General features: G+C 43.6%; 1 protein-coding gene across 3 annotated transcripts in view; it reads right to left on the minus strand.

Moving 5' to 3' along the window:
• Positions 1–789: 789 nt before the first annotated feature.
• The window catches only part of SSH2 (slingshot protein phosphatase 2), a 167,779-nt gene continuing 142,382 nt past the window's right edge, over positions 790–26,186 (minus strand). For 2 of the 3 annotated variants that reach the window (XM_069945024.1, XM_069945026.1), the window contains 11 exons: positions 21,683–21,804; positions 17,012–17,080; positions 16,356–16,421; positions 16,063–16,257; positions 15,407–15,500; positions 11,944–12,072; positions 8,253–8,299; positions 7,111–7,257; positions 6,109–6,309; positions 3,932–4,745; positions 790–3,592 (listed from right to left, as the gene is read on the minus strand). In XM_069945024.1, the coding sequence (XP_069801125.1) occupies positions 1,619–3,592; positions 3,932–4,745; positions 6,109–6,309; positions 7,111–7,257; positions 8,253–8,299; positions 11,944–12,072; positions 15,407–15,500; positions 16,063–16,257; positions 16,356–16,421; positions 17,012–17,080; positions 21,683–21,804 (3,858 nt within the window). In that variant the 3' untranslated portion in view covers positions 790–1,618. The remainder of the gene's footprint in view (positions 3,593–3,931; positions 4,746–6,108; positions 6,310–7,110; positions 7,258–8,252; positions 8,300–11,943; positions 12,073–15,406; positions 15,501–16,062; positions 16,258–16,355; positions 16,422–17,011; positions 17,081–21,682; positions 21,805–26,186) is intronic. The other variant, XM_069945025.1, reaches the window with a different exon arrangement.

Raw genomic sequence — 26,186 nt, forward strand, 5'->3', positions numbered from 1 at the left:
CATTTAAAGTGTAGCCATACAATCTATACACCGCCTCTGCACTATGACTGTAGCAGCAAATAAAAAACACTGCTTAAAAAAAAACAGGAAATGATCAAGGTAAAAACATCACTACATTGGAGTATTCCAGTTTGCAGCAAATTTTGCTATTAAAAGACCCCAAACATCAGTAAAAGTGTAATATAAAACACGTATATTATATGTATGTATTTGTAGGGATGCTGCAGGCGTGTTCATACACTATATACACCCGCCCACAAATACATGTATATAATATTTTTTTTACATCTTCACACGCAAACTTTAATAGACTGAACACAGATTCCAGGAAGGCCGAAACACTTGGTAGCTTTTGCTCTGAATATCAAATACACGCGCGCACACTATGTAACATTTACAGGTCGTGTTTCATACGGACAGATAGGCAGCACTGAGAGTCACTAGAATTACAATGTGTGAAGTACAGTAGGGACAGGTGGATCAGTAGAAAGAGGTGAAAGGCAAAAAAAAGAAGTAAAATGGCCATAAACTCTGACAGTTCACGGCATATTCAAGTAATGGAGGGTCAATCCTCGGAGAGTAGAGAACATGCCAACCTAGATTAGGATCTTCCTCTGGTCACATTCTCTCCCATTCACAACAAAGCCCTGGGTGGTATTGGGACTGATTTTACTTCTACTTCTTAAGAATAAGTGGCCATACTCCCTTGTACTAAAAAGCTATGGAGGACATGGGAATACCATGTAGGTTCGGCAAAGATTCCTTCCCCCCCCCCCCCCCCCCCCGAAATGTCAGCACCTAACATGTCAGTGCCCCAACAAGCCACAGAACAGGCATAGTCTTCCTAAAAAGTAAGGTTTATAGTGATATGTAAAAGTCAACAGCCACATGGCACACTGGACCCCCTATTTGCCGAAACGCACGGCAGCACTGCTGACCCCCAAAAAGGCATTAGGTACATGATGAAGTGATTCATAGGGACTTTTCTAAATAGAGACGAATCTGTAAATTCTAAAAAAAAAAAAAAAAAAAAAAGTAACTTACATATTTATGCAAGCTTTACATGCAGCCCACGAAGGTGGCAACTTCAGAACATCGCAACACCAGTAAACAGGTTATAAACCTCGGACTATCCTAAAACTTTCACAGTTCTGAAAAGATTGAAATAATAATAATAATAAAAAAAAAATCTAACCTCAGACAAAACATTAATCTGAAGTGTTAGAGAAGCAAACAAAAGTGCGCCTGGTTCCTACAACATTGACTCGCCAGTCAGGACAGCGGGGGCCCACCGACAACCATGCAGGAACAGTAACCTGCTTTTACTAAGGATTTCTTAAAACAAATATTTGAGGTTTCAGAGTTTAAAAAAAAAAAAAATTAAAAACACACACAATTATATTTATATATGTACAACGACTTACATGTGTGCAGTCAGGAATTACTTACAAAGGGAAAGAGGAGTAAGGGAAGCCCATCCTTACATGCATCAGGAACAATAATAAAACAATATGTCAAAATATATAAAATTAACCAATAAAGTGCACTTTCCTCACATATTACACCTGCCCCTTTATAAGAATGAAAAAAAAAAAAACACAACTAAAAAGTTCCAGGATTACATGGTATTATATAGTGGATTGGTTGTCCTCTTCTTCTCATTGGTCTTTTTAAGTCTTCGTAAAGGATGAGTTCTACCATGTTCGTGCTTGGGGGTGACACTTATTAGTGGGACTGAGGGGTCTAGTACCACTGGTGGGTGAAGGTGCCCCTGGGAAACAGTTAATTCAGACTCAGGACTTGCTATACCCTGCTGAGTTGAACCAAACTCTTTGGCATACTGCACAAGAGGCTTTTCCACTGGTTTGCTCTTTACGACACACTCTGCCGTTTTGATCTGTTCTACAAAATGTTTTGTGGGTTCCAGTCCCGAGGAGTCCTGGACAGAAAGGATGCAGAGTTTTTCAGGTGGATCTTCAGATTTCATATCTAAAGCAGATTCGCAATTCCCTGGCACAATCCGGAGAGAATTCTGAAGAATGTCGGGGTAAGTTTGATTATTTTCCGATGACACAGAGTCCCTCTCTGACAAATCATCTTTAGAGAGTTCTAAGCAGCCCAGCTTGGCCAGAGACGCAGAACGTTTCATCTGGGACGGAGTGGTGAGACCAGCTTGCCGAATCCGTGCCTCTATCTCCTTGGCTCTCTGTTTGACAACGCCAGGGTTGCTACTCAAGTCTTTGATGCTGTCGCTGCTAGAACTATGGGGAAGGCCAAAAGAGAAGGACGCGACATCCAGCACTTCACGCAGTTCCCGTATATTCTCTGTTAGCTTGTTGATTAAATTGAGATCTTCATGGCTCAGCTGGGACAAGGCACTGTCTGCTTCCCTTTGCATTAACTCCCCAAGGCCCATGAAGGGGTCCCCTTGGTACTTGTCCGTACAGTTCGACAGGTTGCCTAAACTTTCATCAGTACTGGTGCAGTCTTCGGTGGCACCTTCTAAAACGATGGAGCATGGGTGACACTGGAAACTGGGACTAGATAAATCTACAATTATACTAGGAGTGACTATATTGGGATCTTTTATATGTGTTACAGGACTATGCTCTTTCTGGGCACAGTCAGATGTTAAGGTTACGTCCAGGGAACCCAGGCATTCTATTTGTGCAGAGGACCTGTCCGATATACTTGCACAGGCGTTTTCTAAAGGTGCTTCTGAAGATGTCATCAGCTCTACAATTTCCCCTCCACTATTGAACTCCAGATGAGAGAGGTCATTGTCATTGTTATCAAAACACTTAAGTCCAGGGATATGTTCGACTTTCTTTGGAAACTCTACTGGACTATTTTTCTCTAAAAGTTCGGCAGTAGGCGACGGATTCTCTTTTTCTTTAGCTCCAGGTTCCGAATGATTCACGTCCTGCTTCATCTGAATAAAAGGATGTTCAGACAATTGAGATGTCTGTGACTCCGTAGATTGCTCAGATCGGAGAGGCTCCAAAGGCTCTAACCCTGTAACTTTTATTTTGACCTTTTTATCCTTTTCACCATCTGAAGCATCAAGCAAAGAGTCTTCAAGTTTACTTTTGGGAGCAGAATCACAAAAAGCGGATTCATTCTTGGAATTTTTCCTTGTTGGCACAGCAGAAGTGTGCTGCTGCTGCTGCTCCTGCTCTTGCCTCAAGCGTTCCTCAAACTCCATTGTGGCCCTTCTGACAGAGCCGGCACACCACTTGGGAGCCTGACCTAGAACGTCCTGATGGTCATTTGTTTCACTGGAGCTTTCCGAATCCTCCTGAGAACTTTGTTTACTCCTCTGCTCTTTAGACTTGTCGTGTGGCAGTGCTGCGCTAGCCTCGCTTTGCTCCTTGCAGTTGCTTTCTGGCTCCCAGACAGATTCAAGTGACAAATCGTGGATTGTATTTCTCTTTGGTGCTTGCACTTGGCTAGACAGATTGTCTGTTTTCTGTTGGCACTGGCCTGCTCCCTGGTTGAAGGACTCGATCTCCGTGATTATCTCTTTGACAGATATTGCATTTTCCGAGTGAGATTTGGGGAGATGATCTTGAACAACTGGTTCAGAGACCTCCTAGAAAAAAAAGAAAAAGAAAATTACCACCACATACTATTAACGCGAAACCAAAAATGAGGGTAAAATAAATAATTGTGACTAGTGTTGGTTGGCAGGTGGCTGGGATATGTAATCCTCACCAAAATACTAGACTATTTGTCCTAAAGTTATGGAATCCCCCCCCCCCCCCAAATACTAAAATCCACCTATTGACTTATAAAATTATTCATAAAAAAGTATAAAATGGATAAAATCCATAAAAAATACGCTGTCTATGTCTAATAATCACTTTGAATAGAAACACATCCCATGCCCTTCCCCAGTACTCAGCATTATAACACTGAATCCTGTACTTACCTTTGGCTGCTCCTCATCTGTAGACGAGTCCTCAGAGGCCTGTGGGGTGCTGACATCTGCATTTGATCTCTGTTTATCTGCAAGGCTCTCATACAATGTCGTCTCTGGCCAGGAACCTTTCAGGACACAGTTTCTAACATTGCCAACTTGCTCATCTGCTCGGGTTGTGGAGCACGTCCGTGGCCGATTCTCCTGAGATAATTCTTCAAACTTTTCCAGTGCACTTAAAAAATCAATTCTGTCCCCGCTCATGTCCTCAGATTGGGAGGTGAAAGAGGATTGATCAGGAGATTCCGGGAGATCACCCGTGTGTGATCCTAGATCCCTTAGTGGCAGGAGATGGCAGTCGACTTCGTTCTTCAGTGCATCCTTCTCCATGTCTTCCAGCGTCAGGTCAGGTAGCTCAGACTGACCTGTTAAGCTTTCGGAAACTGGAGACAAGTCGTCCGTGAGCCTGTCAGTTCTACAATTGTCCAGGAAGACTGAGGACTCATCAGAGCAGCATCGTGCCGAGCAACCGTTCACGGTGTTGAGATTCAGAATATCCTCTATTTGTCCAGTGTGATAGTCACAAGATGTAAACTCATAGTGTGCTTGTGGTGTGTTGCACAGAGAGGTGCTCATGGGGCAAGATGGGTTACAGTTATCCGTTTGAGGTCCCAGTGTAAAGGAATGATGCATGTCTGAGAGCTGCTCCGCCGATGATGTAATGTCCTTTTTGCTCATGTCCATCCCGGTTTTCCCAATTGGTTCGTGGTGATCGGATAGGTCACTATCTGAGTGAGAACGCCATAGCTTGTTGTGTCTCTGCTTGCTGCAAAACGAATAAAAAGGCAACTTTATACTTCATATAGAACGGCCATTATGCAAACACGGGCACATCTACATTAAAGGTGCAAAAAAACAAAAATACATGACGTTCAGCCAATAAAAACTTCCCACTAAATTAAAAAGTTGTTTTGAGCTAGTAGTGATAGGTGCTGCACCAATGTTAATAGACTGAATAAGATTCAGGAGCTGGCACACTAGTGGTTGGTCTGGAGCTTACTAATGTTAGGTAATGACAGGTATAAATGTGCTGAACAGTAAGACACTAGAAGGAGATTGTGTACATAGCTGTCCAGGGACATGACAGGTCAATCTGCGGCATCACATGAGTCATGGACACCTGTTGTGTCTGTCACTGCACGACCAACCTTTTCCAGGAAGAAGACAAGTACACGGTGAACTTCAGATCTCCAAGTTCATATATGGGATTAAAGGAGGCTGCTACCTTGAAACCTTACCGAGCAGTTAAATATATTACAATGCTGGATTAGAGGCATGGTTCTGCTTGACTGACAAGGTTTCTCTAATTCTCCGCATGTCGGATTACCTGAAATATGTACCAGCTGCTGATACACAATACTTAGCCAACTTTTTTTTTTTCCACTGAACTTTGCAAGTTGCCTCCGCCCCAGTGTTATTACTAACTTATAGAATATGGAAACAAATTATGGCCATTCGGGCTTCCTTAAATGGAACCTGTCACCCGAGAAGAGAGGGAAGAGCCCCGGATACTTACCTCATCCTGTAAGACCCGCTCCAGAAGCCGGTCCCACCGTGGAGAAATCGCTGCCTGACGGTCTGCGCACGCGTTATGTAAATGAGAAGAGACGAGTCAGACGTCCGTAGGAAATCACTGGAGAGCGATTTCCTATAGACGTCGGACTCATTTCTTCTCATTTACATATCGCACGTGCAGACCATCAGGCACTGATTTCTCCACGGAGGGACCGGCTTCTGGAGCGAGACTTACAGGATGAGGTACAGTAAATATCTGGGGCTCCAACTGGAGGGTTGGATGGGCTCTTCCCTCTCTTCTCGGGTGGCAGGTTCCCTTTAAAGGGGTTATCTACTTTTTCAAAATTAATAGGCCATGTCTGACTTTCACCCCCCTCTTTTCAATGTTAACCTCTGCTAAAACCTCCAAGCAATGGCAATACTAGAAGGTACCACAGAACTCTCCTGCTCAATTGAACAGGACAACATAGTAGTACCTTAAAGTGCTGTTACTGTTAGGTACAGGGCACCCCCACCCAATACCAATGGCCTATTCTAAAGATAGGCCATAGATTTGTAAAGCCTGTGTAACCCTCTTCTTATAACTTGAACATTTTACATGTATCGTGGCTTACCTCGCAAGCAGAATGCCCTGATATTCCTCCAGCTGCTTCATGAAACTCGGGTTGGGTTTGGTAACGGTCCGCCTCTCCTTCACGTAGTCAAAAGCTCTATCCAGGTTCCAGCCGTACTCCTTCATAGCGTAAGCGATCACAGTGGAAGCGGAGCGGCTGACTCCCATTTTACAGTGCACAAGACATTTAGCTCCATGTTTTCTGCAAGACAGCACAATGGAGTGATATTATTACAGTGCAGAATGCTTAAAGACTTTAAGGCAGCGTAAATGTACAGAGATATGGCGAGACTAATGTTTCACCACTAGAGGGCATCGCTTTGTCATATAACTGATCTCAATGGAAACCTCAGGGCACAGATGCTACATCACTGTGGCAAGCTTCATAATAACGCAACACTTGGACACGTGTTTGGATGGTTATATATCAGCGATAATATACCCGGCAGTGTTTTGTCAACATTGACATGAGAGCCGAGCCTCCCATTGCGGGACAACAGGACACGGAAACGCTTCCTGCAAAAACATCCCTTCTAAAGTAATAATAATCAATTAGGTAACACAGCCCGGGCGCACTGCGTTCTCTACAATAGTTGGGAAGTTGTACTTTAAAATGTGGAGATAACATGGAAACCCCCTTACCGTTTACAAAACTATATTGACTGGGAAAAAACAATTACTTCCTAGACTAATTTCTTGTGGAAAGTTGCAAAAAGTACAAATCTCTGAATCCCTATACCAAGCAGCAGTAGAGGTACAAAAATAGTTATAGATAGCAAAAATGGCGCCACCCCTGTCCTGAACATGTGTGTTCTATTATGGATGCAAAAGAACACTGAAAGACTGATGAAGACGTCTGACGTCTCTGTAAGAAGTTTTGTGAAGTGGCAGGGACACTTTATCCAAGTCTTCTCTGCAGTAACGGATAGGGCTGCAGCACGGTCATCTGTTAGATGCTACAGAATGTAGATTTTAGATGCGACCATACAGGCAATGTACTCACTTTGCTTTAGAGATGAATTTGTACGTATCATTCCAGAAAGCCAGCAGGTCCGTGCCTTCCTCGTCATATACTCGGATATTGTGATACTCAAAGACACCAGGGAAAAAGTTATCAATCTCCCGAGTGACGTTCAAAATGTATCTGACCCTGTAGATAGAAGGGAAAAGGGGAAAAACAGTTACTGCATTGACCTTCCTAAAGCAACAGCACATTTTCTAGATACCAAATGTCATCCCAGACTTATTGCAGATCTGGTCACGAAAGTGAAAGGTCATTAACAGGTTAAGAGTTAAAGATTAATGGTGCACCCCGGCAGTAGACATCTGGAGTAACACGCTGCCCACCTATGCCATAAGCCAGGGGTAGGGAACCTGGGCTCTCCAGCTGATCCAAAACTACATCTCCCATCATACCTGGACAGCCAAGCTTTGCACCAGCTGGAGAGCCAAGGTTCCTTACCCCTGCCATAAGGTTTTAATAACAATCGTAACCACGTAAAGGTTATCTGAGAGCAAATTGATTGTGAAAACTTGACATGCCCTTGGTTTCGGAAAACAGAGTAATGTTTTTACTCCTCTGCACATGGCACGGGGCCGATAAAAACACAACTTTAACATATGTATGCGGCCAAACCGGTCTGTCAGAACAGCACGCTCTATAGCTATGCACAAAACAACAAAACTGCCCCCTATGATAACCAGCTATGAAAAGATAAAACACGCTTTGGTGTAGTAATATGGACAATTAATATTCTGCAGACAAGCAGGATTAGGGACCCTTGGCTCCCCAGCCGTTGCTAAACTACAACTCCCATCATTCCTGGACAGCCAAAGCTAAATCTAGAGTTGTAGTTTTGCTACAGCTGGAGAGCCAAGGTTACCTACCCCTGACCTAGAGCCGACGCTACATGCACACTCAGAAAGCAAGCACTGGAACCTGTATGTTTTATAAGACTGATGGCTGTTTTTCCTTTGTTACAGCAACCGTACCACTCTGTTCCGTAGGTAGTGTCTGGTATTGCTGCTCAGCCTTATCCAAGTGAATAGGGCTGGGATGCAAAACCAATTGCAAACTGGCAAGGAATAGCCAAGGAAATCCAGGCAGATATTTGTCAGTAAAAGGCACACGCTGAATTTCCTTACCCTCTATTCTGCAGATCTTCCAGATTAGAGGCGTTCCATTCGGAGCCCTGTAAAAACAAACACCAATTCAATGACTCAAAGCTCTCCAATGATCTCACTGCAATTATTTAGTAAGAATTCCATCAAATTCAGGGAGAAAAATTTTTACAAATTACAAAAAAACATAACTTCGAGCGGGTCTACAAATCTGCTACCTGCTTGTTTAATACATGGGACCCAATGGCATTGGTGATATAGAAGACATATTGCAGTGAAAGGGTTAAGACGTTACGTCTGTAGTCAGGAAAAACACACACAAAGTTACCATAAAGGCAAACAGATGACTTCACCGTCCATGCTGTAATTGGACCCATCTGAAAAGCCCGTCCCGGGGAGAGGAACAACCTGTCAGACCAGGTACATCCTCCTCTGAAGGTCACATTTTCACTGATCTGACTAGAGATGTAAGTGGCAGCTACCCGAGGCAGTCCCTGGGGCTGCACAGAAAGCACCAGGATGTGAGAGAGGCGACAAAGCCTGAACACAGCTGCATCCTGGTGCAGAACCCTGTGGACTTAAAGGGACGCTAAACACCAAGTCAACCATAAACTACTGCTTTTCAACTACTTGAAAATGTTTTGCAGAGCTTCAGCTGCTACCAATAGGAAAGGACTTAAGGTCTGTCAAGCATACCCGTGCAGATTACCCCCTCCCCATAGAGAATATAGGTCTTTTATATTGGACAGACAAAAGCAAATACCAATACTCACATCACCTAGAGGGACATGGCTGCCGTCCAGGATAACCATCATACAGCATAGACTAGTGATGGAAGACTTCAAGGACAACATGGGATGAGATGTGACAATAGCCTAAAGCACATGGTGGACTTTCCCTGTCTTTTTTGGATCCACTGAAAACCTGGGCACTGACTGTGGTCTTAAGGCCCTATTATACAAGGTCATCTGGAGGAGCGAGCTAGTGCCGACCAGTCAGATCGGCGCTCTCTGCTGGCGCCGAAAGCGAGTGGGACAGAACGGAGGGGTGAGAGGGTGAGAACGGGGGGTGGTGGGCGGTGAGCTGCGGGAGGGGATCTTTAGATCATCCAGGGAGCCCATAGGAAAGAGCGGTGGTCTGCTGCCGCTCCTATTGCACGCCCAATCGCCCAAATAAAATTTGGGGGCTTGTTCGGGGATTAGTATTTATACTAATATTTATCATTCTTATAAATTCTTAAAAATAATTTTCCATTTATTGTCTGGGAGCTCCCACCTCACCGGTAGAGGTTACATGCGCCTGTACATGCTCCCATTAAGGGTGCATTCACACATACAGGATCTGCAGCAGATTTGATGGCGCAGATTCAATGCGAAGCAACTCTGGGCCATCAAATCTGCTGCAGTTCCTGTACCCTTATAGTATATGCCACATGTGTGGTACTTATGCGCTGCTGTTAAAAAGGTCACATTATAGATCCGTGCACTGAATAATGTATGGATGGAAGGGCATATGCAGAGTAGAGCAACGGAAAGCAATGCAAAGTTTACAAAAACATGATTCCGGCCAAGCCCCAGGAGCACTATGCCGCTTCTTTGTTTTCTATGTTCATGTTACAGATAAAGCTGTTCCCATTAAGAATCCCTATGCCAAATGCCAATCATCACCTGGAGATAGCCTCATGTTTTATGCTACAGTCATTGCATATTTGCTGATGTCAAGACTTCCGCTCATTTTTGTTTCATGAACGCGTCTCCCAAAGGTACGGTTCATATCTTGGCAATGGTCCCTGGAAAGATTTCACTGTGCTCTGGGATGCATTCTCCCTACAGTGAGTGAGAGGATGCCAAGAATCCTTCTTACCCCCATTGCCCCAGCTTTGAAGATAGTCTCCCTGGTACAACAAAGCCTGCTGTTTCCACTGTGGCTCCCTGTCGTCCTGTTACCGGACCTGGAGATCAGTGTCCTTGCAGTGTAAATAGTTGAGCCTCCCCAGAGAGGCTGCTGGTCATCTGGCATTAACCTCAACTCTGTTTCTAAACGCTGTTGCTGTTTCCTGCTCTCTGATGTGATAAAATAGGCCACAGGGGTCCATTCTTTTATAAAGAAGGATAAGCACAGCCGGCAACACGTCCTCTGCCTCCAGTGGTGAAAACAGAGTTATGCTGAAGAACTCCCAATAATGGATTTACTGCCGCTCTACAATGCCGAAGGGGCTCATATACAGAGCAAGCTGCTTCCTGCATGACATCACTAACAAATGACCTTATAACAGGGATAGGGGAACCTGCGGCCCTCCAACTGTTGCAAAACAACAATTTTCATTATACCTGGTATGATGCGAATTTAGTAGTTTTTGAACAGCTGGAGGACCAGGGGTTCCCCATTACTGCCTTATAAAATACAACTCAAGCCCTTAAAGTGGTTGTTCACTGAATCTTTTTTTTCCTTTCAAATCAACAGCTGCCAAAAATGTGTAATTTACTTCTATTAAAAAAAGTCTGACACCGTGCTCTCTGCTGCCACCTCTGTCCATAGCAGTAGAAGATCCCCATAGAAAACACTCTTCTGCTCTCCAGACTGGAAAGAATACACCACTTCCTGCAGGACACACAGCAGATAAGTACTAGAAGACTTGAGATTTTTTTTTAATAGAAGTAAATTACAACTCTATGATTTGAAAAAGTTTTGTTTTGTGAACAACCCCTTTAAACTGTCTCAGTCTTATGTAAAAGTTTCACGCGTCATAGAGAAGTATCAAAAGTCTTAGTAAGTGGAGATCTGGGTGTTTAGACCCAGACTGATTTCTAGATCTTGAAGAAGTTGGGAGAAGCTTGGGGTTTCATACTGTAGTAAAGCTGGCCATACATCTCCAATAACTAACGACCGAACAATCTCTCTCATACACAGGAACGTTCTACACAGCTGAGCTTTCCTGTGTTCTCTATGGAGGGTTCTTGCTGTGGCTTATATCTCCTGAAACAAAGGGAATGGGCAGTGATTTTCCACCACAAACACCCCCTATTACCACCAACATCATCTATTGGTGGATAGTCAGGTATACTGATGGCGGATATAGCTGTCAAAAGTCTATGATACTCTGCTCCTAAAGCCAGACATGGAGCACTGAGCCATAGAGTAAAGCAGCCACACAATGTTCCTGGCTCGTTCTTAAAAAAAAAATCACTTGGGACCTGTACACCCAGATGAAAAAACTTCTGATGTGTCAAGAGGTCTAATAAATGACTGGGATGCAAGCATCTATTTACTGGAGGAACGAAGCAGATAGGTTGCATGTTTCCCGTCACACAACTACGGAGCTGATGCATGCATATTGGGTTTCACTACACCTTTACCGTAAATCTTCCCCCCCCCCCCCGCCCCGTGGTGCCCGGAGAGCAGATTTACACAACCTTACTGTACGCAGAGTCAGGTTAAGGTGGTTTATGTTGAAACCCTCTTATCAGCCAAGGCGTCACCAAGACGCATCAAACTGATCTTGCACAAAGAAACCACTTCCTCTTAGGAGATAAAAGCCGCCGAATGTGTATATTTATTAGGGAAGTCCGCAGAATATATGAATCAAGATGAGACGTAGTTCACTAGAAAGGCTTGATGTGGGTATTGCACAAGTCCCTGACGTACATTGTGGAGTAGTGTGAGAAGAGGAGGAAGCCAGGAGAAAGGTGCAGGTATTACTACACAGGTCACTTACCAGATACACATGGTCAAAGATTTCAGTGGGGCTATCCATCTGTCCTAAGATGACAATCATTTCATTGTCAATGAACTCTTTGAATTCTCTCAGGTTACACACCATCTGCATTTCCAGCTCTGTGCGAATCTACAAAGAGGAATCACACGTTGACTACATTAGTATAAAATCGGGGATAAATCCACCTTTAAAATAGTTAGAAAAGATTGGAGAGGGGGTGACCATATAAGTAAGATGTCGAGAATAGAATCACAAAGGATATTTGAGTTTGATAGCCTTGAACCCAGAGGCTTGAATGCAGAAATGGAGCTCTTTGGCTTTCTGTGACTGGTGTTGTGTGATTGTCCCCTTCCATCCCTTTGTGACCGGTGTCCCTGTCCTGGCGGCCTCTGTGTCATGGCCGGCTACGTGCCAGGCCGTTTTTCACGGCGCCGGAGCCGTCCCTGCCACTTGGGCCACGGATCCTGAGATACCCGGGCCACTGATTACTATTCACGATATATGAAATATACCCTATGGAGTGGGTATTTATGAGTAAATTTATTATGATTTACGGTCACATGTAGTGGTCTAACTTGCCCACGTTATGCGAGGATGAGGATACTTATATCAGAAAATTTTGGTAAACATTGCATGGGTTAGTTACTCTCTACAGCATAACAATATTGCATACTCTCATTCACTTAATCGGTCTTTTACTTCAAATCTTTCTCTTTTGTATACTTATCCCTATACCCCGATCTTTTACCTTTTGTATCTCTCCTTTTTCGTGTTTTTTTTTTTTTTTTTTTGTGTTTGGCCCCTGTTCACACATGCTGCGTTTGTAATGCGTTTTCTAGAATGTATTAATACAGCAATAATAACAATACAACCAGACGCTGCTGAGTGTTTTACCATTGCACCCTTGTAACCTGCAGTTTACAACGTTCATAAGAATATATGTCAGAAGAACTCTTGAGTATGCATAGAATATACGGAAAATGGGTTTCTATGCGGATCGCAAAAGATGGTCTGAAATACCCAAATCCAGTCCTGAGTTTCTTCTGGATATCACATGATCAATCAGTAACTGATGGTCTGAAATACCCAAATCCAGTCCTGAGTTTCTTCTGGATATCACATGATCAATCACATGATCAATCACATGATCACATGATCAATCAGTAACTGACTACAAATATCCCACTAAATGGGCCTGCAAAGACTAGCATCATCGCCACTGACGAAGAGGTTAAACATTGAGAACCTTGAAACGCGTATGGCAATTATACAGACTAATGCTACATCAGATTAGTTATTGTGATTTTAAACCGAACATTATTTTTTCCTTTTTTTTTTTTTTTTTTTTTTTTTTTTTGGGACCTACTCTTGACCCATTGTCCCTCTGGGGGGCCCCCCGATTGTATTGTACCATCTGGACACTTGCCATTTGGAATACCACAACCATCTTTACAACCCTGTCCCGGACGGAGTCATCTGTGACGAGATCGAGGCTGTACCATTGCCCGCGAAGGTATCCTCAGAACCACGAGGACGCGCTGCGGGATCGCTACACTAGCCGCTAACCTCATATGGCCGTTGCGAGCTGATAGCAGAGAGGGAAGAAGCGATACCACCAGCCGCCTCGGGACGGGTGAGAGGCGCTACAAACGCCATAAGTTTGTGTCTGATATCACTGTTTGCGTAAAATATCATTACTGATCTAACAAAGCAGACCACACTTTGATGACTCGGGAGGACTATTAGTCTAAAAAGGGTGTCTGTAAAACACGTTAAAAAAGACTATCAGTCCGAGTCTTGATATGTACCTGGAAGGACTACAAGTCCAAGACCACCCTCTAAACTGAACTGCAACTAGAGTGAAATTAGTAGCTTACAATTAAAGGTATAAGCAATATTACTTCGCAACCGGCCGGCACCCAGCGGTACCGCTCATTTTAAAGAGACTTTTTTTTTTTTTGACTCATTTTTCTATTGTTTATTTTTTATTTTTATTTCTATTTATTTATTTATCTGTGTATTGAACCTTTATGTGCATTTATTTAATGTTCCATGTATTAATCCTCATTTTTGATAACTATAGGAATGCGTATATATGTTTTTATCTTTTGTTGATGAATATTTATATCATGCGCTATTTATGATTATATTAAATTAATTTATTACTGTCCAAATCTTGGCCAGATTAGTATATGATTACGACCTGTACAGGTAACCATTTTAACTGGTAAGATAGGACTGTTGTGGTTTAGAGGACTAAAAAAACTTTATGTACTTCCACCTTTAAAATAGTTGCTAACCGTATGCATTGACTTTAAGTTTGGCTGCGGCTCCTTTGGGCTTTGGACCATTATATCAACATTAATATACACTTTCGGGGTAAATACTCTTCAAAAGGAGGCGATTGGGATTAGAAAAACATGGCTACTTTCTTACAAAAACAGCACCACCCCTGCCGGTCAGCACTATACACTGTAAAGGAGCTGAGCTTCAATACCAGATGACAGACTGGTGGAGCACTTTTTGGAAGAAAGCGGCCATGTTTTTGTAAACTCCTTAAGGCCTTATTACACATGCCGATAGTAAAGGAGCAAGCGAACGCCAACATGTCAAGTCAGCACTCGCTTGCTCCCCATTCACTGTCAGTGCTATTACACTGACAGCAAGCAGAGAGGAGTGGGAGGGAGCCATGGGAGAGCTGCCTGGATCATCCTTATATTGTCAGGAGAGCCCATATGAGATAGCGGTGGTCTGCTGCCGCCACTCCTGTTACACGGAGTGATGGCCAGCAGATAGTTGCTATCAGCATAGTTTTCTTTCAATGTGTTGAAAGACAATGATCAGCCGACATGGTGCCTAATTGTTGCCTTTTAACACTACCGTATTATGCTGCGTTTACACGGAACGATTATTGTGCGAATTCGCACGATAAAGATCGAATTCGAACTATAATCGTACGTGTAAAGGCAGCGAATGATCAAACAACGAGCGAGAAATCGTTTATTTTGATCCTTGAACATGTTCTCAAATCGCTGTTGATCGTTCTCAAAAAATTCGCAGATCGTTCCTTGTGAACAGTCGTTCGCCAATTTAACCAATGTGTGAAATAGGCTTAAGCGATCGCAAAATGAATTTTCCATACGATATATCGTACCGTGTAAACGCTGATCGTTATGAAAAAAAAAAAAACGGTACTCCGACATCGTTAATCGTACGATCGGGCAAATTATCGTTTTGTGTAAACGCAGCATTACACCAAGCAGTTATCGGCCATAATGGCTAGCATAATAACTGATAACTAGCATAACGGCTGATATTTGTGTGGCGTAATAGGGCCTTTTCACTCTGCAGAGCCCACAATGCAATGTGATAAGCAGATGCCATAGCAGTAATCTTGCAGAATACAATTTCTGAGATCACAAGGCAATGGGATGGACGCATGTTGACTAGGACATGTCCTCACCTCTTTGGATGTGATGTTTTCCAGGTCCTTCTGCATCATGATTTCTCTCAGTTTTATTTTGATCAGGCGTTCGGTGCGTTCTCGCTCAGTTGGTCTGTTAAGGAAAAGTGACAACACTTAATTTGTGGCGTGTTACATGCCCCGTTATCATAGGGACAGGTGCTGGAGCCCTGCGAGGTGAACATTCCCAGTGTTCTATCACAGCGTCATCATTCAGAGGACAGCCAGGGATGTTCTCATAGGGTCACATCTCCCCCACCTATCCTGTATAGTCTCAGTCCATGTATGGTTCGGCAAAGTAGCTAATCACTACTTGCATTCCATTAACCTTGATGCCTGAGGCCTTATCACCCACTGCAAAAATAGACCAACTAAGCACTTGTAATGCTGCTGCAGTACATCTCTACTTCTTTCTATGTAGGGTCCACTACAGCGAGGTGACTTATTGATGTAACTATTGTACAATGCAGCCCACCATTTATTATTTACATAGCACCTGCTGCCCCCTAACAATAGAAGCAGCCCATATGGGAACCAGTGACAGACCCAAATACAGGAAGCCCTCTTATGTCTGCCATTGATACTGTGTTTTGCACCAATACACACAAAGCAACCGCCCCCTACAGGCACAAAGGGAGCTGCATGTAGCGACTTACACATCAGTGAAGAGGACAGGAGAGTCTGAGCGGTGGGACTGGACATCCTGCATAGCGTTCCATTCGTTGACCGACGTCTGGTCAGAGTTGATATGACTTTCATAGTAACTAACCCACGTTAAGAAAAGGCTGCCCGGGTAGTAGTTGTTGGCACGAGCTACCTCGCAGGCTTTGTGCAAGCTTTGCAGTGCAGACCTACGAAAGGAGGAGGTTTTTATTATGTTTTTATGGCTATTGAGTAGTACAACCGAAAATGTCAATACATAACAAAACAAAATGGAGGCGTTACTCACCACATGGCCTGAACAGACACTGGCTTAAATATGTGAACCCTGTTATCTGTAGATACGCTAAACCCCCTAGAAAGGGAAAAGAACAAAATAGAATTGTATATTGAGAGCAAATAATAATCATAATAATCATTATAATAGAAACATTTATTGTATGGTTCATCTTTACATTAAGGGGGTATTCTGGATGCGAAAAAGAAAAAAGTTGTTGCGCGGGGGGGGGCGGCAAAAAATGTTATATGTTGCTACAGGCCCCTGTAGCAGCTCTGGTTCCAGTGTCTTCCTCTTCCCCTCGGCCTTCTCAGCAGCCACAACCAACCCAGCCAATCACTGGCCGCCGATATACCACCTCAATAAACAATGGGCTACTCAGGAAGATCTAGCTAAGAAGACTTGTCTAGCGGGGGACTGGAAGATGCTGGAAAGGGGGCTATGGGGGAATAGGGTAAGCGGGTATCACTTACTATTTTTCTACAACTCCCCCAGAAAAAAATATAAATATAAAAATATATATAAATGTGGAAAATGAAATAATGTGAATTAGTGTTTTTTTTCCCAAAAAAATTTGGAACCTTTTTGGGCCCCTCCCCTGCAAAGAAAATAAAAATGAACACAGAAAAAAAATTATTTTTTTTTAAACAGAATAATGTAAAGCTTACCCATCTCCATCCAGGTGTATAAGGGTGTCACTCCACAAAGGAAGAACTAGGCCCATAGTACAAGAACTACTAAAATACAAAAACAAAACAAAAAAAGGAGGTTAATAGACACGTTTAGATACTAGATGTGATTTGTTTCCTATTGTTTCTAAAACTTCATTCAAACTGGCCATGTTTTTGTAGTGCTGGATAACCCCTTTAAGCTCCATTCACTTCAATGGAACTAATTGGCGAACCCCACTCAAACTGGAGACAAGAGCGGTGCAGTCTCTGGAAGAAAGTGGCCATGTTTTTCACGTGCTTGATAACCCCTTTAAGCAATATTTAGAGGGGGTTTCCAGGACATACATACTGGTTGCCTATCCTTAGTCTAGGCCATCAATATCAGACTAGTCCAACCCCAGCTGATCGGAGACGGCAAGGCACTTTGGATTCAACAGCATGGTGCCATACATTGTGTAGTGTCTGAGCCAGTTACATCCACAGCGAAACGCATGGCCTCCATAGAGGCTGTGCAATCTCCATTCAGCACGTCACTGAGGGGAGCTGCAAGGGGGATCCCCACCAGTCTGATATTGGACAGTCTGCCCTTGGACTAGGCCATAAATATTAAAGTCCCAGTAAACCACTCTAAGGTTTGATGTCTCTTTAATATTTCATGGTTCACAGATTTCTTTGGTCCCCGGTGAATTTTCAAGAACAATACTTAAGATGTTGTACACCTCCTTCCATGGTGGCCGATGGTTTACAGGTCAGCGAGCTGTCTACACACATCTAAGTGCAGCTTTCCCTAGTGACACGTGTCTCGGTGACCTAAAGAAGTAATTTGTGTGCACTGCGAATGTGATGAGTAGATGGAAAAAAAAAAAAAAAAAACACACAAGGCATCTCATGGTGCGAGGGGTATTTTTAGTGAGAACTGATTAAGGAAACCTAGCAACCTACCCAGAAACTCGTCATAAATATTAAGGCTTGTAAGCCCGCGAAACCTGACCTGTTGATCTAAAAACAGCTTGGCTTCTATATGCGGTTCTCCGCTCCCAAACTGTCACCACATATAATGGACATCACCTACACTACCATGTCCCAAGGTGTACCCTATTAATAGTCTCAGCTTAAATAAAAGATCCCAAGGAGAAGTCAATGATTTAGTCTCCTTGACTTCTTTAAGTGTACAAAGACCCCATTACAACTTGCACCAGGGAGGTGAGTGATCAGGGTGATTTTGTGGAGGAGGCTGTCAATCTGTCACTAGGTTTATGCTACCTTAAATGAGGATAGCATAAACTAGTGACAGAAATGCTGAACAGATCGGTGTATTACTTACATCATTCTGTTCACCTAATATGCAGGAGAATCGGATTCTTGCCACACCCCTCCCTCCAGCTGCTGATTGACAGGTGACTGCCCAAATGTAACAGGATATATAACTGCCAATCAGCAGCTGGTGGACAGAGTTTTCTGCTTCTCATGAATATCCAGGACTACTGGGCTCATGCACATAATGGAGAGGACTACTTATTGTTCGTGTTTTTCAGGAGGAGATCTCTGAATCAGCTGTACAGAACAATGTAAGTGATACATCATTCTGTTCAGCTTTTCTGTCACTATATTATGCTACCCTGAGATAGGACGTCATATACCTACTGACTGAGTCTCTTTAAGATTTAAATGGCCCAACAAGTCTGCCAGCTGTGGACACAAGCTACCTGCAAAACCGGATAAAATGCACAACAGCTTGTCAACCTACTATACAATAAGGATACCAAAAGCTCAAGAAATTTAAGATGGCAAAAACAGAACATGACAATAGCCTGGTGTAAAATAAGACTGCTTAAAGTCAGATCCCGATTATGTATCTATGAAAAGGTCTATATAGAAAGAGGGGAAGATAGTACGGCAGGTTTAACACCTGTGCTCAATTGCGAAGATGGGAGGAGTAGCTGCCGGCGTAACAAGCACTTGCAGCTACTGTACTGAAGATGTAGTAGGGGAACCTGCACCTGGAAGTATGCAGAGCATGCCTACTGGTTAGAGATGAGCTAACTTACAGTAAGGTCAGGCTCATGCAAACTCATACACCTGGTATTTAAATCCCAGTGGCTGGAGAAGATGGATGCATCCTTAGGGCAGTCTGGAATGGCTACATCCATCTTCTCCAGCCACCGGGATTCAAAAATCAAGTGTATGAGTTCACGTGAACCTGCACTTACTGTAAGTATGCTCAACTCAACTACTGGTGCCAGAGAAGAGTGTATGGCTGCCAGTGACCCCTACTAAACCTACAGATGGTTGACAGAATTCTCCATACACATAATGGACTAAGTCCCACCAAATTATAAAAAAGGGAGGAAAGCAGGGGGTGTCGAAAAATAATAATGTAACCTTACCCATTCTTGTGCCCCAAAGTGCCGCTCCCGGATCCCGTTGACAGACACAGTGTCCCTGCAGCTCTTCCAGCTGCAACGTCATGTATCTGGCTGAATGACTGCCTGCTCGGCCAATCCGCTGACTGGCTGAGCAGGCTATTGCTCAGCCGGGCTGTGACGTTGCAGCTGGAAGAGCCGGGTACGTAACATACTCAGTTTCCAGCCAAAATTGAAATCCAGCGGACCTGGGAGCAACACTATGGAGGGAGTTTACTTTATTTTCCTGCACCCCCCCTGCCATTTTACATGCATTTTGCATTCGTCTTTACACTTCTAGCCCCCTTCCTATTTCACAATGCTGCAATCTCCAATGTATTTTACTTTAAAATTACATAATTTTACTCAACTAGTCCAGCAGCGTGCAAAGCAAGAATACATTAGTAACCAGACATGAGTTCCTCCTAGTGCACTAATATAGGTAAGACTACTCAAGTATATAAGCATAGGGCATATAAAGACAACATGTCACTAGACCGGGGGTAGGGAACCTTCGGCCCCCCAGCTGTTGCAAAACTACAATTCCCATCATGCCTGGACAGCCAAAGCTTAAGCTGTTCAGGCATGATGGGAGTTGTAGTTTTGCAACAGCTGGAGAGCCAAGGCTCCCTACCCCTGCACTAGACGTACGTCTCTCCACCCCCCATATGTCTCATGACGCCTGATCAGCTGTCCATCCCTCCCGTCAGGTAATAGGATCATTTGTTTTTGCCACTATTTGTCACACAAGAGCAGAGAAACACATCGAGCACATAATAACAGCAAGAATGACGGTTCTCGGCTGAGAAGCCATTGGTGACTAAACATCACATGCCGGTCCCGTGTCGGAGGAGAGGAGGGGAGCAGATATTACACCATGCGCAGGTGGGGTTTCAAAACAAGCACTGAAATATTTTCCATAGTAACCAGACTACAAGGCTATGAATAACATTACACTAGAGATTCTTGGCATAGCAGTTCCCTGCTTTTCCCACTAGCTGCTGGCTAGAAAGATGGATGAGAAGTGCCGCGTCTCCGGCTGCCAGAGGAAAGCGGGAAATCAAAAGGAAAGGGGAAAAATAAAAGCAGCTACATCCAAGAAAGAGGAGAATTCAAAGGTTTGTATCACGACAAGGGTTATTAATGGATTAAACTTGAGGTTTGTTTAACTTCAAGTCTGCTACTGAATTTGTTGCAATTACATCGCCCCCTTAAAGGGGTACTCCAGAGAAAATGTTTTTCTTTTAAATCAACTGGTTTCAGAAAGTTATCTACATTTGTAATTTACTTCTATTTTAAAATCTCCAGTGTTCCAGTACTTATCAGCTGCTGTATGTCTTGCAGGTGGTGTAATCTTTCCAGTCTGAAACTGTGCTCTCTGCTGCCACCTCTGTCTAGGTCAGGAACTGTCCAGAGCAGGAGAGGTTTTCTATGGAGATTTGCTGCTGCTCTGGACAGTTCCTGACATGGACAGAGGTGGCAGCCGAGAGCACAGTGTCAGACTGGAAACAATACACCACTTCCTGCAGGGCATAGAGCAGCTGCTAAGTGCTGGAAGACTGGAGATTTTAAAATAGAAGTAAATTACAGATCTATACGACTTTTTGAAACCAGTTGATGTGGAAAAAAAAAAAAAAAAAAAAAAAAGATTTTTGCCGGAGTACCTCTTTAAAGGAAACCCAGCTCCATGAAAATTGTGTCCAGTCTATCAGCGGCACGTCATAGAGCAGGAGAAGCTGAGCAGATTGACATGTATTTTTGCGGGGAACTATTCAATAGATGTTGTATTTTAGTCAATATAATCCCTGCTCATTTTGGACATCGGAGTCAGGTGGGAGGTCCTAGTCAATGACTGATTGTCACTAACTGATTAGGACCGCCCACTGGACTTCTAAGCCCATACAAACTGTGATTTTAAAATAAAATATATAAGTAGAATAAAATCTTTTTCTACAAAATAACATACCAGTCTGCTCAGCCCCTCCCCGCTCTATAACATGATCTTGATATATTAAACAGTAATTTTATTTGACAGGATGCCTTAAAGTGTGAAATCTGGACAGTAAAACAACCTGCCATTGTCTACTCTAGAAGGGAGTGTTATGTACAGATACCATATATGAATTCACCATAGGGGTGTATTATTTTATTATTAGTGGGTAGATTATCGAGTTTATGGAGCATGTATAAATAGGGAGCGGGGTGGTAAGAGATCGGTCAGACAGCTCTGGCATCATCTACAGAGGAAGCATCAGTTATTAGGCACCTGTCATTGCATGAAAAATCCATCCCCAGCACGATGCTCTCCTCCGTGTCTTGCCTTCCGTTTGTTGAGACGACAACCATGTAACGTGTTCGGTTCTGGTAGGTGCTTTCCAATTTTACGGCCTAAAACAAGAGTACGTAAAAATAGGGTTACTACACATGATCTGACACGGCGAGTAAATCCACATAGCGACCAGTGTAAACTAACCCGCATATTAACATCTATGAAAACAAGAGGAGTACATACAGCGCTAAGCCTAGATGTGTACTGAAGCAGATCAGGAGGAGACGTCTCATCACAGAAGAGGATGTCACTACCATGGCTGTACACACTATATGAGCACACTGCTTCTGTAAGAGGTGGTCACCAGGCTATTACACCATACAAGCACGCCACTTCTGTAAGAGGTGGTCACCAGGCTATTACACCATACAGGCACACTGCTTCTGTAAGAGGTGGTCACCAGGCTATTACACCATACAAGCACACTGCTTCTGTAAGAGGTGGTCACCAGGCTATTACACCATACAGGCACACTGCTTCTGTAAGAGGTGGTCACCAGGCTATTACACCATACAGGCACACTGCTTCTGTAAGAGGTGGTCACCAGGCTATTACACCATACAGGCACACTGCTTCTGTAAGAGGTGGTCACCAGGCTATTACACCATACAGGCACACTGCTTCTGTAAGAGGTGGTCACCAGGCTATTACACCATACAGGCACACTGCTTCTGTAAGAGGTGGTCACCAGGCTACTACACCATACAAGCACGCCACTTCTGTAAGAGGTGGTCACCAGGCTATTACACCATACAGGCACACTGCTTCTGTAAGAGGTGGTCACCAGGCTATTACACCATACAAGCACACTGCTTCTGTAAGAGGTGGTCACCAGACTATTACACCATACAGGCACACTGCTTCTGTAAGAGGGAGTCACCAGACTATTACACCATACAGGCACACTGCTTCTGTAAGAGGTGGTCACCAGGCTATTACACCATACAGGCACACTGCTGTTCCCAATTGATAACATTTTTTCCCAGTCTCAGATGCAAGAATAAGAACTAAACTCAACAGACATACAGTATGTAAATATAAGTGTCATTCAATGTAAGGCTGCAAAACCATAGGGAACTACAAATTCCAGCATGCCTCCATTTAAAGGGGTAGTTTACCAATTTCTTTTTCTTTCAAATCAACTGGTCCAGTCTTCCAGTATTTATCAGCTGCTATATGTCCTGCAGGAAGTGGTGTATTCTCTCCAGTCTGACACAGTGCTCTCTGCTGCCACCTCTGTCCATGTCAGCAACTGTCCAGTAGCAAATCCCCATAGAAAACCTCTCCTGCTCTGGACAGTTCCTGACATGGACAGAGGTGGCAGCAGAGGGTATGTGTCAGACTGGAGAGAATACACCACTTCCTACAGGACATACAGCAGCTGATATACATACACAAGCTGATTGCTTGTGGATGGGAGGAAACAGCTGGTATGATATTTTATTATCCCTGCATGACCCCCTAAGTATATGGCAGTGTGAGTGGTGGTGAATGCTAGTGCAGAATTTACACAGTGCCTGGATATAGGCAGTCCTCAGGAAGAGGGTGCTTCCTGCACAGTGTGCCGTATCACAGAGGACATCTGCCCGGCCAAGAGACACAACAGGGATTACAGTCTATTGTTTTCCCACATCAGCTGTGCGCCCAGTCAGGGCTGACTCTGCAAGAAAGCAAGTAGGAGCAACGCCAAGTCTTCAGGAAACCGCATCGTGTGCGAGCAATTCCAAGAAGACGTCTCACAAGTACGAGAACAATACTTATCCATCAAAGTCAGAGACCAATAGGGGAAAAGTAGACTGATCTTTACAAATCACCAAAAAAAAACAAAAAACAAATGACATACCCGTATAATCAAGGCCCGTAGTTATTGTATATAGCCACAATAAACAAACTTCTACAGCTCCATAAGCAGAATGGCCGGTGAGTGAGAAAAATTTAAAAAAAAAAAAAAAAAAAAAAAAAAAACAGTGCCACATCTATAAACAGGCTGTGTCTGGTATTGCAGCTTGCCCCAATGTACTGAATGAGGTTAAGCTGCAATATCGAACACATACGGACGACAGATGTGGCACTGTTTTTGGTAAAAAAAAAAAAAAGAAAACAGCCATATTTTACTAATTCTAGCCGACCCCTTTAAAATGGTAAGATATTGTCAGCCATACAGGAGGACCGTAAAAAGCTGGACAAACATATAAGACCTGTGTCAGCCATACATATTAGATGTGTTTGACATCTCAGGAGGTCATCTCTCAGAGGAGGATAGCTCAATATGTCCACGGTGTCTGGCAGCAGCTTACACCCCTCTCTTCATTCCAAACAAGTGTGGATGTTGGCTGTCCGACGGAAAAGCATTCAGCTGACAGCTCTCTTATGTGTATGGCTGCTTTATGTTCTTCCCCTGCTATTTTAGATCTCTGTGGGTCTTGTGGCCACTGAGGATCAGGCTGTCCCTATCTAGAGGAGGTCACCAAGGCTATGTACATGGTCTGCAATAGGTCAATTCTACTTTAAAGGGGTTATCCAGTGCCACAAAACAAACTTCCAGTTCCAGGTTTTATAAATCTGTCCCATTGAAGTGAATGGAGCTTAATTGCAAACTGCACCTGACCTGGAGACGAGCGGTGCTGTCTCTGGAAGAAAGCGGCTATGTTTTTGTAGCGCTTTAACTTGGTACGAATGATCAAATAGCAGCTCCAACATGGCGATACTGATGTAAGGCACACCTGGTTGTGCTTCTGGCTTACTGATCCACAATTGTGGCCATCCAGATATTATAATCAGGATGCAGGAGAGTTCAGCTCTGGTTCTTATTGGGGATGAATGATACAACATTGCCCCAGGCAGCCAGTGCAGAGATCCTGGGCAGCCGGGTTCTGCTATAGTGTTTGCAGTCTTTTACCGCTCTGCTATCTTTCATCTTTCCTATCACAGCCGGTGAGGGATATTTATAGTCTATGTCATCAGATTTCAACCTGCTGGTAAATAAGTTTTTTTTATTTTTTCTAAATCATTCAAATCGGGCAAAAATAGAATGTATTTTTAGGAACAAACAGGTTTCGTCATGTTGTTCGGCTCAGTAAATTAACCGTTAAGGATTAATGGAACCTTTTACAAAACTCCTGACCCATGTACGATTCGTGTATGCAAATGAAGACTGCCATCTCTAGGTAGATTCCCTTTAATGGCTCAGATATGGACGTACATGGTAGCTGTCAGCTCTACATCATGATTAGAGCGGCAGACATAGGCAGATAGCTGAAAAAAATGATGGCAGTCTGCAAAGATATTTCCTTACAAGCCCAAGTGTTAAAGATGAGTTGCAGCATGCATGCCTCCTCACACCACTACTAGGCTTCCAGCACTGATCCCTGTAAATCATTCATCCAGGGCATGAAGGGGTGGTGGAGGGAGGAAGCATGCATACTGCAGCACAGCAACAACATGCCCTAGACACTTGAGCTCTGAGCGCGATATATAGATTAATGGAATCACTTTAAAGAAACATGGACTAGTGAGCTTAAAGAGGAACTATCAAAGCAGGTTAGACGAATTTACCCTGCTATTAACCCCCCCCCCCCCCCCCCCATTGTGCAGGAGGTGCCCAGGATAAAGGTATGTCTCTTACCTTCATCCTTAGCACTGTTTTGGTGCAGTTAGCCTTTTACTCCTTGTTCCAGTAAGGATAGTTGGGAGAACTGTCCCACCCCCATAGCACCAATCCACCCCCCAGCCAGCCCATTCTAATAATAATCAATGGAGCAGGCTTGATCGGTGCTATGGGGGCAGCCCAACACTGTTACTGAACCAAGTAGTAAGGGCCCATTTACACAGAAAGATTATCTGACAGATTATCTGCCAAAGATTTAAAGCCAAAACCAGGAATGGATTTGAAAAAGAGGGACAAATCTCAGGCTTTCCTTTATGACCTGATCTCTGTTTCTGGTTTTGGCTTCAAATCTTTGGCAAATAATCTGTCAGATAATATTTCTGTGTAAATGGACCCTAAAAGACTAGCTGAATAGAAGCCGCACTGAGGACGTAAGTAAGAGACATACCTTCATCCTTCAACAATACAGACATATCAGCAGGTTAGATTTGTGTACCCTGCTGATAGTTCCCCTTTACCCAGGGTCCCCCAGCTTTAGACAGCTAGACTGAACATAGAACTTTGAGCGGTATATACTGTGTGCTACAATTTGTCCTGGGTATGGATAAAAGTGCCTGCAGCTGCTCCTACCGGCAAGTAAAAAAGATGAGTGGAAGAGAGAATAAATTCCTGGAAATCCGCAGCCATTAAAGGACTATAGACGGAGCCGACAGTAATTGGGTGAGATGTAAATAATATGCCCCCAGCGGGAGAGACTTCACAGCGTGAGCCAATGCAGAACAGAAAATGATCACTTTGGGAGGATTCAGGCTAATTATTATGCCTAGCAACATG

Source organism: Dendropsophus ebraccatus, chromosome 11 (genome assembly GCF_027789765.1).
Source record: "Dendropsophus ebraccatus isolate aDenEbr1 chromosome 11, aDenEbr1.pat, whole genome shotgun sequence".
NCBI classification, from domain to species: Eukaryota; Metazoa; Chordata; class Amphibia; order Anura; family Hylidae; genus Dendropsophus; species Dendropsophus ebraccatus.